Genomic DNA, 18,676 nt, shown 5'->3' with positions numbered 1-18,676 from the left:
CTTCTAGCTTTAATCAGTATTGATGTCCATCAATTTCATTTTCCTGCTGGTCCTGCATAGCCACCATTGCTCATGGCATCATATCCACAATTTTAGAGAGAGTTTAGAGGGCATCTCAGAATGTCTGTCTCTGTGCAGACACTTGGGTTACTGCCACATTACGGATATTAGGCTTGCAGGAAGAAGAGCTTCTCAATAGATACATGTGTATGAGCATAGCTCAGACAGCTCTGAGCATAGCCACTTTCAATGCTTTGTCAGCAGTCCTGGCTAACCAGGGAGGTGCCAGTTGACTGAAGGTTAGCAAATGGGACAGCCATCTACAAGAAAGGCTGGAAGGAGGATCTGGGGAACTACAGGCCTGTGAGTCTGACCTTGGTACCAGGGAAGGTTATGGAGCAGACCATCCTGAGTGCCATCACGTGTCCCGTACAGGACAACCAGGGGATCAGGCCAAGTTAGCACTGGTTTAGGAAAGGCAGGTCCTGCTTGACTAACCTGATCTCCTATGACAAGGTGACCCGCTTAGTGGATGAGGGAAAGGCTGTGGATATTGTCTACCTGCACTTAAGTAAAGCCTTTGACACCGTTTCCCACAGCATTCTCCTGGAGAAACTGGCTGCTCATGGCTTGGATGGGCATACTCTTCACTGGGTAAAAAAATGCATCAATGGGCAGAGGTCAGTTGTTTGAGGTTCAACAAGGATAAGTGCCAGGTTCTGCACTTGGGTCACAACAACCCCATGCAATGCTACAGGCTTGGGGAAGAGTGGCTGGAGAGCTGCCTGGCAGAAAAGGACCTGGGGCTGTTGGTCAACAGCCGGCAGAATATGAGCTGGGAATGTGCCCAGGTAGCCAAGAAGGCCAATGGCATCCTGGCTTGTAATAGAAATAGGGTGGCCAGCAGGATGAGGGAAGTGATTGTCCCCCTGTACTCAGCACTGGTAAGGCCGCACCTTGAATACTGTGTTCAGTTTTGGGCCCCTCACTACAAGAAGGACATCGAGGTGCTGGAGCATGTCCAGAGGAAGGCAGCAAAGTTGGTGAAGGGTCTAGAGCACAAGTTTTATGAGGAGCGGCTCAGAGAGCTGGGGTTGTTTAGCCTGGAGAAAAGGAGGCTGAGGGGAGACCTTGTCACTCTCTACAACTACCTGAAAGGAGGCTGTAGTGAGGTGGGTGTTGGTCTCTCTTCCCAAGTAGCAAGCGATAGGATAAGAGCAAATGGCCTGAAGTTGTGCCAGGGGACATTTAGATTGGATACTAGGAAAAATTTCTTCACCGCAAGGGTAGTCAAGCACTGGAACAGGCTGCCCAGGGAAGTGGTTGAGTCCCCATCCCTGGAGGTATTTAAAAGATGTGTAGATGTGGTGCTTAGGGACATGGTTTAGTGGTGGACTTGGCACTGCTAGGTTATCAGTTGGCCTTGATGATCTTAAAAGTCTTTTCCAACCTAAATGATTCTGTGATTCTATGATTCTATAGCTATATCTACACAAAATAGCACATTCACCTGGAAAAAACAACAAAACAAACAAACAAACAAACGCCATCCCAACAACTTTTTTTTAAAAAATATTAGGGAAAGACAGCACCTCAAACCCAGTTGTTAGCATCCAGAGTTAAAAGAATTTCTCCATTTGCGTGATAATTCACTGTGGAGTGCAGAAAAAAAAACACGTGTGAATGGGGAAGGATTTTTATGAGGAAATTTCTGTGTGGAACCTCACTGCTTTAACTCCTAGAGATTTTCCTCTAAATTTTCAGTCTGTGTTGCTCCTGCTATTTGAACAGCTGTAGCAACATAGACTGGTACTGGGCATATATTCTGTATTTGTTCTTGTGATAAGGGTCACTTTATATCTTAAAAAAAACTTTCCTTTTTTTCTCCTTTATGTATTTAAAAGACAACAGTAGTATCTTTCTAACCTTTATTATGCTGGAGTAAATGTGTTTAATTCCCCCAAACTGCCTCATTTTTCTTCACAGTAGTCTGTCCTTCCATTTAACCTGCTTATACGTTTGGCAATATTTAATTTCATCTCAAGTCTCAATGTGTTAGCAATCTGAGAGTTTTGCATTTCCCTGTTTCTAAAGCAACCCAGAATTTCATGATTCTTGATTAAAAAAAAAAAAAAAAATCCTTAATGGCAATAACTTTCACATGATTTTCAGGGAGGCTTGAAACTGAGACCTTGGCATGTTCCTTGCTAAGGTGGCAGCAGTCTCCCATGGTCTGGAGAAGAATTCCCACTCTTTAGAGTCTGTCTTAAGTTTGCTGAGTTATAGACTACTTTTCATGTTATTTAATCAGCCATGACTTCTCATTAGTTTACTTCCACTGAAACAATTCTGATGGTAACTGAGACAATTTTAAAATGTTGCTTGCTAATCACCAAAGTCACAAGTCTCTGCCCACTAGAACAGATGTCAGAAAGAGATATAGCAACAGCAAGCAGCTTCCTTCTCTCCCTGAATAAGGATAATTCTTCTTTAAAGACTTGTTACCCCATGCATTTAGTCAGGGAACTGTAATATCTGAGACTGGTTTGCTCTTCAAAATATTTCTATAGAGCTTCAGAATTGAACAGATTTCTACAGCTGTTGTAGACGTTGGGAGCACTGGTGGTAGTGATGGGAACAGATAGATGATAACAAAAGCATATGGAGGATTTTTGTTTGTTTTTCTACAAAATGTTTTCATTAGCAAATGAAGATTACCAAAAATTTGATGCTCCTCAGATGACTAATTTGCTGATACCCTAATGGAAATATGAGGGCTACAGCCTGTCCAGAGCTTCAAGCTGCCTTGAAGACAATAACCAAGCTGAAGGCCTAGAAGCCACAGGAGCTTAGGAAAAATCCATAGGCTCCCAGCCAGCACACCCAGTGGGCTGGTATCACAGCTCTCAGGCTTTCTGGGGAGGACCAAAGTGTGCTATAACTTTAGAGACCTATTTTAAAACAGAATAACATTTTACTGTGCTTAATTCCATAATTAAGAAAGCTAAGTACCAGAAAAATGTGCTACTTTTCATCACATGGACTTTTAGACTTCACAGAGAAAAAGATATCAGCTCATACTATCAAACCCAAAATTATAAGGTTATTTTAAAACATTTCCTGGTACAACTCTGACAAAAACCCTACCTCACATTGTTCAGTCCCCATGTAAAACCAACTCAGCTTTGTGCATTACTTCCTCCTCCTTTGCAAGAAATTATTGACTCTATGCTCAGCACGACCTTTTGCAATGGGTTCAGCGGTACTGTCCTTCCATCTGCCCCTGGAGGTCAAGATGATAGGAAACAAAGTATCTGCTTCTCTATATTTAGAGACTCCATGGTAGAAAAATGTTCATATGATGAAACTTTGGGCTCCTAAACAATTCAAGAAGGTCAAGAAGCTATGATTCTAGAAGATGATTTTTGACTGAGTCAAATCCACTTGAGTGGTTCTTTTCCACTGAAGCCATGGGAAAGAAGAGGTATTTGTAGAGTAAAGGTATTATTGTGTTAACCAAAGAAGTGGCCTGATTTGCCAAAATAAACGCCATTGTGGGTACACCACTGTACACCATGAGGTTGTTAAAAAAACCCCACTGTCACTAAATATTTTTTTAGAGATCTGAGAAAAAGAAGAAAACATTTTAAATAACAAGCAGCGCTCTAAATATTCCTTACACTTTGATAAGTTTCATAAAGGAAAGCAAAGTACTTGGCACTTTTCATCAGCAGTAAAAATGGTAATAGTTCCTTCTGGGAAGACAGAACTCAGTTGTGGAAACGAGCTGTGAAAGAAATTTTTTTAAGCCATATCTTCCTAGTTCAGAACGCACAAAAGTTTTGGAGTTTGAGAGTCAGATTTTAATGAAACAAAGCAGTGTATCTATCTCACCGAATGGAGATGATGCAGTGTATACTGTTTAGATAGACTGAAGGCATGGAGAAAAGCAAACTGATTGAAACTCCACTATACCCACAGCTAAGAGTTGTAGTCTTTCAGAAACAGCAAGTTATCTGACACTTTTATAGCTCCATCTTCTATGTATTCTCAGATCAGGTAGTTATAGGGAGCAGTAAGATGCTCTGAAGTTGTTTCTTCTCCAGGCTGAACAGGCCCAGCTCTCAGTGTCTCTTCATACATCACGTGCTCCTGACCCTGACCTTTCGTGGTCCTCCTCTGGGTTCACTCCTGTAGGTCAATATTCTCGTGCTGAGAGCACAAAACTGGACACGGTACTCCAGATGTGGTCTTTTAAGTGCTGAATAGAAGGGAAGGATTACCTGTACCTGCTGTCAACACTCTTACTAATGCAGTCCAGGATATGTTCAGCTTGTTGTCCACTAGGACCCCAGGGCCTTTTCTGCAGAGCTGCTTCCAGACAGTTGGCCCCCAGCCTGACTTGTTGCCTGGGATTACTCCAACCCAGGGGCAAGACCTTTCATTTGCTCTTGCTGAACTTCAAAAGGTTTCTGCGGCCCATTTCTCCAGCCTGTCCAGGTCCCTCTGACAGCAGCTGTGCTTTCCTAGTTTGGGTCACCCTAATCTGGTGTCACTTGCAAACTTGCTGAGACTACTCTTCATCTCATCATCCAGGTTGTCAATGAAGACATTGAACAGTATTGGTCCCAGCACTGATCCCTGAGGGACCCACAACCTACTGGCCACAAGCCTGGATTTACACCATTAATCACAACTCTTCAAGCCCAGCCTATGTTCTATCCACTTTATAGTTCTGTTATTCATCCCATGTCCCACCAACTGGGGCTACACAGGAGGCTATGGGAGGCTGTTAAAGACCGTTAAAATCAAGGTATATAACAGCCATTGTCTTTCCCTTTCCCACAGTGCCAGACACCTTGTCATAGAAAGCATGATTTGCATATGGAAAATGTTTTAGCTGCTCCCATTCACCTTGTTGTCCTTCATGTGTTTACACATGATTTGCTTCAACAGTGTTCTCAGGGACTGAGCTGAGACTGACTGGCCTATAGTTATCTGGATCCTTCTTCTTGTCATTCTTGATGATCTAGCTCCATGGACTTGTGTATGATATCCAGGTGATTTAAGCGATGCCTGACTCTGCCTTGCTCTACTGTGGGTAGTACTTCACTCCCACTGACTTCTAAGAGGCTCCAGGACCTCAAAGGCCTAAGGACAAGCCTTGTGAGTGAAATACAAGGTATAAAAAACACATTGAGTACCTCAACCTTTCTCATGCCCCTTACCACTAGGTCCACTGCCCCACCGAGCAACGGGCCCATGCTCACTTAGCTTTCCTTTTGCTGTTGATGTACTTTAAGAAAACTTTTCTGTCCTTCACCTCCCTAGCTAGTTTCAGCTCCAGCTGAGCTGGAGCTTTCCTGGCTCTATTCCTATATACATGGACAATGCCTCTGTATCCTTCCCAAGTAGTCTGTCCCTGCTTCCATGGGCTTTCCTTTTTGTGTTTGAGCTGAATCAGGACCTCTACATTCATCCATACTGGTCTTCTGCAATGCTTGTCTTCTGAAGAATGGGATGGACAGTTCTTGTGCTCAGAAGATGCTGTCCTTGAAGATTAGCTAGCTCTCCTGGGCCCCTTTGCCCTTCAAGGCAAGTATTCATAGGATCCTGCCAAGCACGTCCCTGAACAGAGCATCTCTGCTCATCACATTATTGATCATCTATATCAAGAAATTGTCTTTGACCTGTTCCAGAAATCTGGATTGCTTGTGTTCAGCCATATTGACCTTCCAGTAGATATTGTTGTGGTTAAAGTCACCCAAGAGTACTAACACCTGGGACTGTGAGGCATTTTCCACTTGCCTTAAGAATGCTTCATCTGCTTTCTCTTGATGAGAAGGTCTATAGCAGACACCTACTACAATATCATCTGTGTTGGTCTGTCCTTTGATCTCTGTCCACAAGCTCTCCACCAGTTCGTCACTTCACCCAAGGCTCCATCCATTCAAAACACACCTTTGCATAGAGCATAGCCTTAAGGTAGGGCATCTTATACCGACATCTTGTTAGGACCTTAAGGTACTTACACAACTGGGTTCAAAGTTAAGGAGTTGCATCGTGTTTGTTACAGAAGAAAGGGATGAGTAGGCCAGACATGCTGAACCTTCTCAGGTTTGCCCCTTCTTTGGTGAAAGAATCCTGAAGTTATGATTTGCTGTCACTCTTTTCAAATATACCTGCACCGTAGTAATTCTAGGGAAGGAATAAGAGGTTTTCATTAGAGAACCAGGGGAACGTATGTGTAGGCAAATGGAAAAGTTTCCATAGAACTGATTTTAGTGCTGTTGAAACATAATTAAAATGTTTTTATTCAATTATTAATCATATTATAGAGTCATTATTAATTCTTCACATTAGAAATTAAAGTCTTTCATGTGAACTACTTATCCAATAATCTGTTAAACTGATCCTAGAAAGCCACAGATTTTCTATGTGTGTATTTTAAAATCTAAATTAATAAACAAACAAAACTCTGTCAATCCATCTTTTGTGATGGGATGTACATATCAATGTTTGCAATACTTGACCCAAAATCGCCATAATTCATGACCTTACGCACTTTTAACCTACCTCCTCCACATATTTCTTGAATTTTGTTTGACTGTATTTAATTTAGAATGTACACCATGTGATGTTTATATGATATTAAGATATAATTTTAAAATGCACAGTTTCAAATAAGTCACTAAACAAATAGAAACTTTTATCATTAAAAAATTTTCATTCTTTTTAAAAACATTTTTTCAGGTAAAATATACCCTAGGACACGGACACGTACAATTGCATTTTCAAAAAAGAAAACAGTGCACTTCAATAGTGCAGTGTTCAGTGTCTCACAAGTAACTACCTGTCCTTGTGTACCATGATGCCCCAGTCTGTTCTCACCTTAACCCATTCATTATACTATGTAGCTGTTCAAACCACAGACTGCTTGACATCCAGCTTTACAACATCCTGAGGTTTTAGCTGGTATTTACCTCTTATTTGCAATGGCATGATAATTATTAGTTTAGTAAGTGCCTATAGCAAAACTTGGCAAAAAAAAGAATGTGTCACATCTTGACTTAATAACATCCCATAGGTATTTTTTATGCAGTTTTACAAGTTTAGCTGAAAATCTCCAGCCTTTAGACCATCTGTGTGCAGTCAAAGAAAAGTAATGGAAGAAAGAGCTCTAACATCCCCAACACCTCCCAAAGTATATTAAAAAAACCATTCCAAAACACAAAAAAACTAAACCCAAAACTCTAAAGTTCTTGTTTACAACAAATTCCTTTAAGCTAAGGATTTCTATCTGATGTTTTAATTCATCTGAGCAAGACTTTGACGTGTAACTTGATTTCTTCAACCTAGAGATGCAGTACCAATTGCTTACCTGACTCACACGCAAATGTCTTTGACGTCTCATCATGAAAGATAATTGCCACTGCATGCTTCTTTGTCTCTCGAGGCAATCTAGTTATGTTTTTGATATTGTGCAGCTCAGTTACCTTAAAATGAAGAAAACTATTTTAGGCCAGTGTATAAATAGTACAAATAAAAATATTAACCATAACCTCTCAATTTTTACTATAATCTGTTTTCCCTCCCCAAGGCTATTTACAAGTTTTTTAATTGACAAAACCACATGAACAGATAGAGTCTAAAGTTGCAACATTTTCTATAAAATGTAATGTATCAAAAAGTGAACAGTCAACTTCTCTAATAAAGTTGTACTTGGAAACATAGTTATTACAATGACATCAAGACAATCTTATGATTATTCTAGAATATATTTTTCAATTTCTATATTTGTACAACTTTGACCAGTTTCAGAATCCGCATCAAATACATAACCTAATGTAGGAACAGCAGTGTCTTATTAGTTAAGGGAAGTAACTCAATTGTCATGCCAGTTAGTATCACTACATTTGTAATGATAGATGCTCATCTGTCTTTAAGGTGTAATTGTCATCCTCATAAGAATCACAATTTTATTTTCCAAATATTAGAGAAGCTTATCAACAAAAAAATACTCTTGTAGCAAATTTACAGCATAAACAATTCAATCTATTTCCATTTTCCTTTGATCCAAGTAGATAGCTGCAATTAACACAAATGGAAGAAAAATATGTTATTACAACCAGAGCTGGTAGCACAGTCTATATCAAACTGCTTAACACTTCACATTATAAAATCTTTTTCTCAGTTTCTTGGAACTCTGGGCAAACTTCATCTGTTTATAGTCAGCTTTTCCGGGCAGGACATCTGCCTCAGGCAGAATTAATTTCTTAAAAATGTCATCCATATGAGTTTGGCTACCTATGACTAGGGGAAAAATGGACTGAATGTGGATGGATTTTTTTTTGTTTTGTTTTGTAACTCTTACGCTCCCTGTGTACAGCTCTAGCATTCCCTTTCATATGCTGGAAAGAATGTTTTTTAAGAGACAGATTTTATATGGTGCAGTAAAAAAATGGAACATGTTGGGGCAAAGACATTGCAAAAAAGATTGAGAGCAGATGAGCAGTGAGAGCCATCAAGAAGTCAGGGAAAGAAACTGAGACAAAGCATGAAATGGAACATGTAGGTGCTGATGACAAACCTGAGACCAGAACTGAAGAATGCTTTGGGGTCTATCTTGACAGACTTCAGCAAAACTCACTCCAGTTTGTCAATATCTTTGCTGTAACAGGTGAGCCAAAACTGGATGAAAAACACCCCAGTGATTTTAACAAAAGCAAATGAAACAGAAAGTGATATTTTTACATGTGTGCGCATGTGTGACTGTGCGCACCATGCAGAAAAATCCTTAAATTTTGTTATGTTAAAAAGGGGAAATTTCCCTTTCTTGAATAGCAGGAAAGGAAATAGAAGTGCTTGAATAGAGATAACAGGGTGTATTAAGCGTTCTTCCAGTCTCAGACAATACAGATCTATTATTTTCTTTAACATTTGAGTGTTATAGATTACCAAAAGATCCTGCAATGCTGATAAGTTTGATAATAGATCCAAAAAACCTACATTCCTGGAATCAAAGCTACATAACTTTCACAGTAATTTTTCTTTGAAACATGACTACAGACAACTGGGGATGCATATCTAGCCACCTATAAAGATGATTTTGTGGGTTCTCTTGCTGATCAGCACATTAAGCCTGTTTTATTTAATATATTGACAGAACATTTTTTTTTTTTATGCAAGATCATTCACACAATTAGGAATACTGTCAGCACAAAATGAACAAACAATACAATTTTATTTTATTTGCTGATGGGAATTTCATGTCTGAAAGAGACAATGAAAACACCACCAAATTCTGACGTACTGCTTTTCAGTACCCATACGAGAGATTTGGTTGAACTAAATGCAAGGCAAGTGAAGAAAAACAGTCTCCATGTAGGGAAAAGGGTCTCTGTTTTAAACACATTTCAACTTTCTTTTGTCTCTACAATCATATTGCCTCCCCAGACAGCACAGAACTTCTTATAACTCCAATGTGACAGGCAAAGAATTACGTGAATTGCCTCTTCCAAACTCCCTGACTTTTACTTTCTTTTTTTAAAGCACGTTTTTTTGAGCCATTCATAGTTTCACACAGAAGTCACATTCCTCTTGTGTACATCTTTCCACAAAATTTGACATATTTCAAACTATCATGAGATATTGTGAGATACCTCTTTTCTTGTCAAAACCTTTAATGGTTTAACATGGGTAGCCAAAATATTTCTGCCAGGTTTTTTTTTTTTTTTTTTTAAATAAAATATAATTTAAAAAACAAATAATATCTTTCACCTTAAAATGCTTTGTTTTACAAGAACTGAAGGTTTTCCTGGAAATAATAGTGGTTTAGTCATAATATTCTGAGGATAAAGGGAATTTCTACAGATGTTAGTTAGGAAAAATAATTTTACTGGGCAAACTAACAGAAAAAGGAAAGAGAAAAAAAGTAACTGAGCTTTAGCACTCAGTCCCATCATTGTATCTGAGAAATCAGCAAATTTCACAGCATCACAGAATGGTTGAGGTTGGAAGAGATCTCTGGAGGTCACCTGGTCCAACCCCCCTGCTCAAGTAGGGTGACCTAGAACCAGTTGCGTGGGACCATGCCCAGATGGCTTTTGAATATCTTCAAGGTAGGTGACTCCACAGTTTCTCTGGGCAACCTGTGCAAGTGCTCAGTCACTTTCAGAAGAATCCTCCTGTGTTTCAGTGTTTGCCTATTGCCTCTGGTCCTGTCACTGGGTATCACTGAAAAGAGCCTGGGTCTGTCTTCTCTAAACCCTTCAGGCTCAGAGAATACACTCACTAATGAGTAAATAATGAATGAGCCTTCTCATCTCCAGGCTAAACAGTCCCAGCTCTCTCAGCCTTTCCTTATAGGAGAGATCCTCTAGTGCCCTCATCATCTTCATGACCCTTCACTGAACTCTTTTCAGTATACCCATGTCTCTCCTGTACTGGGAGTGCAGAACTGGACACAGCACTCCAGGTGTGGCCACACCAGCGCTAAGTAGAGAGGAAGGATCACCTCCCTTGACCTGATGGCAATGCTTTTTCTAATGCAGCCCAGGATACTATTAGCTATCTTTTTTGCAAGAACACATTGCTGGCTCATGTACACCAAACCATATAGAAGTTGAAGAAGCAGTTCTAGTTTTATCTGTTGGGCAAGTCAACAGGTTGACAGAAAAAATCCCCACTAGTTAACATCTGAGAAATCCGAGCTGATGCTAACAACAAGAGAGGCCATATTATCAAATAAGCCCCTCATTCTTTCTATTGGATATGTAATTTTTAATATCAAAGATATGAATTTTTGCTTCTATGTTCATCTATTGAAATTGTACTGCATGTTTCCCTCCACAATCAGAGCAGAAAGATAGAGGCAAGAGTAATAATACTGTGAAAGTCTATTCTCCCACTGCTAGAGAGAATTGAAGTTAATCAAATTCTGAATTCTGGGTTTAATGCCAATGAAGCATGAGTCATTTCTCTACTCACTGAACATGTGCAATTAAAAAATAAACACCTGAGAGTTTATATTTTGTATGAAGGAAAAACAAACTTTGCCTTGGTAACCAGACTGCTTTATCTCAGTGACTTTTAAAAGTGTGGTTTAAATTTTTATCTATTATTTTTTATAAATAAATAAACAAACAAACAATACTTTTTAAAGGGGAAAAAAAAGACTGAAAAGACAAAAAAATCCTAAAAAAGTCATTACTTTTTTGAAATAATTTAAACCACCTCTTTACAAACTTTAAGAAGGTTTCAAAAGACTAATCAAATTAAAAATTTATCAAAAAGAAAAAGCCCCTTTTTATGAGTAGTGCATTAGGCGAATCTACTTTTTTAAACAAGGAATGTTATACCAAAATTTTCTCCCTGTGGTATCATAACAGACTTGTTGACAAAATAGTTTAGTTCATTGAAAACATTGCTGTTCTTCACAACAACAAAATAGTATTTCCGAACTACCTAGAACAGTGATAACATTGTACTAGTAAGAAGAAAAGAATAAAGGGAAAATTTAATGTGCTATTACACATGTAAGAGTTTTACCTAGACTTTCCACAAAAAAAGATGGAAATATTCCCATTATGGGATTATACTTTGCCTAAAATTTTGGTAATATTAAAAACAACCCAAGCCAACAACAACTTTGAAAATCAGTTTTCTTATTTCCCCATATCTGTTATCTCCTTAGAACAAAATGAGCTTCAACAACAAATAAAATCCCTAATATTACCTTTTCAGTGAGTAATCTTGCAAATATTTCTTGCCTACCCTTATCATTTATGATTTCTTCCAGTAGGCTAAATAGATCCTTTTGTATTAAGCTATGATTATGTAGTTTACAACTCTTCACTAATGTTAGTGTGTTAACTTAGACTTTCTTTTCTCTACTAGACATTGGTGCTATCATTTAGTGCAGTACTCCATATGGTGCTCAGTGTGGTACATGTTAGGGACTCTTAGCACCTGGCCCATTTCTCAGTTCTCCTACTCCTCATCAATAATTCCTGCCTCATATGTCCATCACTCAGCAGCCCACACATACATTTCCTTGCTTTTTTTTCTACTTGGTTTCTTGATCATATCAGTCTCTAAAATGATTTTTCTTGTTTCTAGAATGACATTGAACACTGGTTGCAGAAAAGATGTGGTATAGTTACTTAACTTGTATGTAACAAACTTTTCTTTGCCAAGCTTTTTTTATTCCACTTTTTTTTTCATATATAAAAGTTTTTTTTCTTTCTTGGGGGGGGGGTGGGGTGGGGGTTGAAACAGGTATATCAGAGACATCCAATTCCTTTACTTCTGGTTAATATTTGATGAAAAGACATAACCCTGAAGGGCTACAAGGTAGCAGAATTTCTAGGACTGGTAAAGGCAGCAGCTCAGTCCTGCAAAATTAAGCTAGGCTAGGCTTGCACCAGGGTCTCAGGGTTACTCATCAGAGTTGAATTTTTGTAACTTGCTTCCGCTTACAGTCAGGAATTTGGATCACCTCAAAGATTCCACATCAGCACAGCTAATCATCAGTACAGCCTCAGGAAATGCACTTGATCTGCACACAGTTCTTTTGGGTGAGTCTCAGATTGTTTACCAAAATGCAAAACTTCTTTACAGAGGAACATCAAGCACTGAACAAGAATGCAAACGAGCCTATAGTTAGTTTTCCACCACCATTTCTCATATCTCTAGAGCACTTAAGAATCATCCACATTGCTTCACTTCACATCCTCATTGTTTTTATCTTGCCCTGCACATGGCCCCAAAACTTACATGTGTTTTGTGTTGGTATAGCATCTCATCTAAAAAGGGCACCACTTTCAGAGCTTCTACTTGCTTCTTTTAAGTAAATGTTATGTAGAAATAATAAGATCAATAATCACCAAAAGCTTGTAAATGCTGTCTAGCCACACCTGGGTGGATCAATCATAAAAAAGGAAAAAAGAAAAAAATAAAAACAAGGCAAACAAAAAGCTGCCTGCGGCTCTGTATTATGACTGTATTAAAAAGGTTTCTATCTTTTTCTTTTTTTTTTTTCCCAAAAGAAAATAAATAAATAAATGAAATATACAGCAAGGCATCAACCTTAAGAGCAAGAGGAAAAGTTGGAAAAGACTCCTCTGAAGGAACCAACAGTTAACAAACCTCATGTTATGTGGTCAAAAAAATAAGAGGATCAGAGGAAGAAGAGAGCTTATGCCCTCACTTAGAAAAAAAAAATATTAAAAAAATCTTAGTTTCCTTGAAGATTTTCCCTGTCTTATGTCTTATGATAATCATTTGTACCTTGAGAGGTTCACAGGAACTTGAAGTCACCTCTCTACATGAAGATCCTAAATTTGATGCTAATACCAAATTGCTTCCATTCCCTTCTCTCTGTCAGAATGCCCCAACATTGCCAGATGCCAGGGGACTGAGTTACAAGAAAAACTAAAGGATTGGTCTATATTAGTTTTTATGCATTTCTGTGCCAACAGACTTGGAAAAGAACTGAAAAACATCCTGATAGATTTTAGAAGTCTAACTCCACTTCTCCCCAGTTAAAATAAAGGCCATCTGATTTCAGTAAAGTCATGCTGTGGATTCTTAGTAAATAACTCAAGTGCAGGAAAAGTATTAATATAAGATAGTCCACAGTAGCAGGTAGAAATAGCCTAAATCCAAGCAAAATACACAGGCATGGGATGATGATTAAGGAAATTATTCAGGATTGTTATATGGAAACTTTGAACTGCAGATCGATTCACCAAAGCAGACAGTTACCTCTGGCTAGCCAGAAGAGATCAGATAATAGATTGCTAGTAACAAACTTCTGGTCTCTCTAAAAGCGCTTTAGCCCTTACCTGTGTTGACATGACATTTCAGAACTCTCCTACTCTCCCAGTCTGAGCGCTGATTATAACAACTCATCCATGTCAAGAGCTTATTTTTACATGGGAAAAACACCCGCGTTATTTCTGTCTGGGAGTCTATGACCCATGTTACAGCAATCCATAGTCTTCTTTCTGAAAGTGCATTTGTTACCCAAGTAAATTACAGGAAATAATTACAAGACCACATTTCCATTATGTTAGCAAAATATTTGATATGACAAAACAGCCACTGTCAATGCAACTTAAATAGGATACCTTCCCTTTAAAATGTTTGGGGGTTTTGTTGTTTTTTTTCCTTTCTTTTTGGCATCTTAATTGTATTCTTAGATGTGAAAGGCTATTAAATTACAAAATAAGCTTAATTTAAGTAAAGGCTCAGATTAACTGGGATTTGTTGCTTCCTTAATTGTCAACATAATTTGACATTTTTCTGATTACTTTCTTTGGAACTACATTTAGTTCTCTCAGAGAGGAAGGATTTTAGGAAAAATTCAATATACTTTTTCTTGAATCCATTATATTTCATCACTAACCTACACTGGACATTTATTTGTTTGCTTATTGTACTAAAAATTTGTTCTAGTCAGGTAGCTGAACATCTAGGATCTGCATTATCCACTTTTGTGTTACATGGAAACGTAAAGACTATATGTATATGACACATCTAGGGCTCTGGTGTTCAAAATGTACAGTTAAATAGATTGAATAACTCTTCCACAGTTATAGAAATATTACTTCCAAATCACATATTACATCTACATCACCACAAAGAATATAATTCCACAGTAAGTAAGAAAGGAGGTTCAGAAAAGATGAAAAACACAAAAATCAAGCATAAAATCTAAAACATGTGCCTCCCATATGAAATTGGGAGGGAAATGATTCTGTGATTCCATCTACTGAATGTTATTTCCACTGTGCAGAGTCCTGGAAATTGCTTGGGCAGAGAAAAAGGTCTGAATTTACATAAATGGATTTCTGTTTTGCAACGTGCACTACCTTCCTGTCATTTAATTTCTATCTAGCAAAAATAGAAGCAGAAGAGCATGCTACAAAATGTAATTGTTCATCCTCTTATTTCTTAATAATGGTCCACATGCCATCTGCTGTGTAATACCACGCAAGCAGTAATGCAACAGAGCAAATGCAAACACAGTGGCAAGGAGCAGGGACTCTACTGAGTGATGCCCAGACAGTAGAGAGCTACCTCAAACAAGAAACAGCATGATAACAATAAGAGAATGATATAAGAAGCAAGAGCTATGTTAACTATCATAGCCAGAAAAGGGCAAAGGAGGCACCAATATGCTAACATGACTCTGAATGCTGCTGCCAGTCTGCAAAAGGAGAAAAGGACATGCTGGCCCATTGCAGATGAAAGGACTACAGAGGGGAGTATCTCAAAGAAACAAAACATCGCCCTTCAGCTCATTTTTCAGTCATCCTATCTGCAGTTAGCAGCAGCTGCTTTTACATGGTTAAATCCAATTGCCACAGAGTAGAAGTTTTGTTACAGCTTCAGACAGAGCTGGACGTGATTTTGGCTCTTAAAAAAAGGCTGTGTGCTGCCTGAAAAGCATAAGACCTTTGGGACTGGGGAAACAGCTGCATTAACAGCAGCACAGCCAGTACATCAAAGGAAGTGACTTTTCTTATTTACTCAGCACTCATTAGATCACATCTACAATACTGTGTCCAGTTTTGGGACCCTAATGCAATTGATAAACCAGAGTGTTTATCAACTACCCTCAGCAGAGGGTCCCCAGGACAGCCAGAGCTGGACCACCTGCCCAGTAGGGAGAGGTTGAGGGATGGTGGCTGCTCCAGTATGCAACACGGAAAGCTTCGGAGACACCTAACAGCAGCCCCCAAGTGCCTGCAGGGAGGTTATCAATGAGACAGAGACAGGCTCTTCACAGCTGTGCCTGGTGGGAGGAAAAAGGAGAATGGGCATAAACTGAGATGAGATGTTCAGGCTGCATATGAGAAGCAATGTTTCCACCATGAAGACAGCCCAGCAGTGGGACAGGCTGCCCAGAGAGGCTCTGTGGTCTCCGTCCCTGGAGGTTTTCAAGACCCAACTGGACAAAGCCCTGCGCTAGCTTTGTCTGACCTCAGAGCTGGCTCTACTGTGAGCAGGAGTCAGACAAGAGACCTCCTGAGGTCCATTCACATCTGAATTAAATTGTGAGTCTAAGGAAGGGATGCTAACAGATCTGTAAGGTTATTTGGACCTTGATGGGTTTGGGCAAACCCATATGGAATTAAGCATTGAGAGTATTTAAGATGAAACACATTTTCCTGACTTCAGCATATTCTGCACAAGAACAGCACATGACAATCAACAATAGGACTAAGACTTGAGGTAAAAAAGTACTAAGATGCAGAAAAAAATGAAAAACTATTTCATGAAAGAATAGCAAAACTTAAAACACAAGATTACAAAAGGAACATAAGAAGGGAAAAGAGAAATCCCAAGATCAGAAAACTGAAAGAATGGATCATATAAAAGCAAAACCAATTCACAAAGAAAACAGAAGAGTTTTCCCCATCTCTGCATGTGGATTTATCCTTGGAAGAAGATGAGTTGTTATGGTAACAACACTCTCCAGGAATTTTGCCAAAGAGTGGCATATCAACCTCCACATTATACCTCTGGGGCAGGTCTCCAGCTGCTATTTCAGAGGGATAAGGGTTTAAGAAACTGCTACCAAGTAAATGTTCATTCCTGTAAGCACTAAATGGAAAACACACTTATAACAGCAGTAAGAATTTTATCTGTTAACTGAAAAGGTAGATAATAAAAACAAACAAAAAAGGAGAGAACGAATCCATATATTAAAAACAAATCAGGCTAAATATCAACCAGTAATGTCAGGGCAAGAAAGTGAAGTTTGATCGGAAGAAATACACGTAGGTCTGATAGCAGAAGGATACTGAATAATTTCTTCTTGCACACCAGATAAAATTGAGATTTAAAAAAAATTGAAAAAGTTTAAATTTTTCAGCATTTTTGGAGAATGTAGGTGACATTATGTAAATTTAGACTGAATATAAAATAAAATAACTATCTTGTAATTTCTCAAAATGTAAATAAATGTAAAAGAAAGAGAAAATCTGAATCTTTACCTCAACTCTCTGTTTTCTGTAAGTCTTCACTATTGCTAAATATTGCTAAGTATTACTAATTATCAGTATTCCTGACTTTCATATGGGCTACCACCTGGCTACCCAGATTCATCCTGTGTTCTGACTGCCCACTTACCACATAAGCAGTTACAAACTCTTCACTTTGCCTTAATGAAATCTAAAAAAAATAAGGCTGGAAACCAAACTTAATTGATTAGCTTTTGTTATGTCACTTCAAATGCTACATTGTTTCACAGTGTCTGTAAATCAAACCTACCAAGGCAGAAAAGGCATATTAAGTCATACCAGCTACCTTTAATAGGTAAAGAAGTAGGGGTTTTGCCAAGCCAAGTTACTTTATTTTCTTTCAAACTGCGCTGCTGTAATACTGCCAGGATTGAACTGCTGTCTAATCCATAAAATCAACCAGCCTACTGGGATTATTCTGGTTTTGGCTGGTAGCCTGGTGTTTTAAAGCAATAATTAAAATCTGAATAGTTCATGTGTATGTGGACCTCTTCCCTTAACAAACATTTTAATTAAGATTTTTAAATACACAGTGAAGAAGAAATGCCTTCACACTTCAAAGGGTATTTTTATAGAAAGTCATTTGTAGTATAAAAATCCCACTTCTCCCCAATCCCATTTCCTCACTATCCTAAAGAACCTATGAAATATGTTTTCCAATCTGACCTTTCATTTTGATGTGCAAACTGAATACCAGACTGTTGTGTTAGCATAGCATTAAAAAAAAGGGGGAAAAACCAGCCTTCTGTAAAAGTGAGTGTTGACGAAATTTAAAATAACTAATGCCTTAATACTGAAAGAACACTCTAATTTGAAACTCAGGTTCACACTTGAAAAATAACACCACGCTAGAGAGATGGCAGAGAGGGAAGATGATTCACAACTGAAATAAAATAGGTTTCCCAATTATCTTTCAAAATTTCAGCTACAATAAAAAAAAAAGATACTTTCAACATCAAACTTCCTGTTAGAATTACTAGGTATGCAAACAGTAGCACTGTGCTTATGCCCGAGAAACAAAATGGGGCATTTCATTACTGTAGTTTAATTATCCAAGTAGAATAATAAGACAATATTTTGCAATGAACATGGAAATTAATTAGACCATTATATGAGTTTTAATAGCCTTATGAGGCTACTAAAATATACCGGACAGTTAGAAACTGTATCCATTTTTAAGAGTTTTCACATTTAACATTCTCAAAGTACATGATTATGCCCAGAACTTTTCTAGTTTCGGCCCAAAGGTATTGGTTAATTAAAAGGAATATGTTATTGGTCTTCAAGTAAAAAGAAAAGGAGAAATGTACTTTTCCAAAACATCCTTTAAATTTTCTTCTTGGTTTATTTAAATTGACTGACCTGTAATAATTCCCAAACTTATCTTGTTAGATAAGATCAATTAAAAATAAGTTTATTAACACAGACTACATCTGAAAACAACTTACAAGCAAAGACATACTTACAAAATACAACTTAGCTGAACGCAGTAAGTGATGAGTATATAATTCTTCCTGCTAAAGTGCTAGGTATAACCCTAACTACGAAGCCACTCACCACATTGACAAATTGGTCAGGAGTGTTAGAAGATACAAGTAACTGTAGGCTTCCAACGCACATAAATTATTTTGGTTGTATCTATG

The 18,676-nt window shown here is 38.2% G+C and overlaps 1 protein-coding gene across 1 annotated transcript in view; it reads right to left on the bottom strand.

Annotated features, from left to right (window-relative positions):
* The window catches only part of DOK6 (docking protein 6), a gene marked incomplete at both ends in the record, with an annotated part of 260,265 nt that overhangs the window by 127,127 nt on the left and 114,462 nt on the right, over positions 1–18,676 (bottom strand). Inside the window, one exon of the mRNA XM_082304009.1 lies at positions 7,382–7,496. Within this exon, the coding sequence (XP_082160135.1) occupies positions 7,382–7,496 (115 nt within the window). The remainder of the gene's footprint in view (positions 1–7,381; positions 7,497–18,676) is intronic.

This window comes from Platalea leucorodia (genome assembly GCF_965183815.1).
Source record: "Platalea leucorodia genome assembly, chromosome: 1".
In the NCBI taxonomy this organism is placed as follows: domain Eukaryota; kingdom Metazoa; phylum Chordata; class Aves; order Pelecaniformes; family Threskiornithidae; genus Platalea; species Platalea leucorodia.
This window is presented reverse-complemented; position numbering and strand designations above follow the sequence as displayed.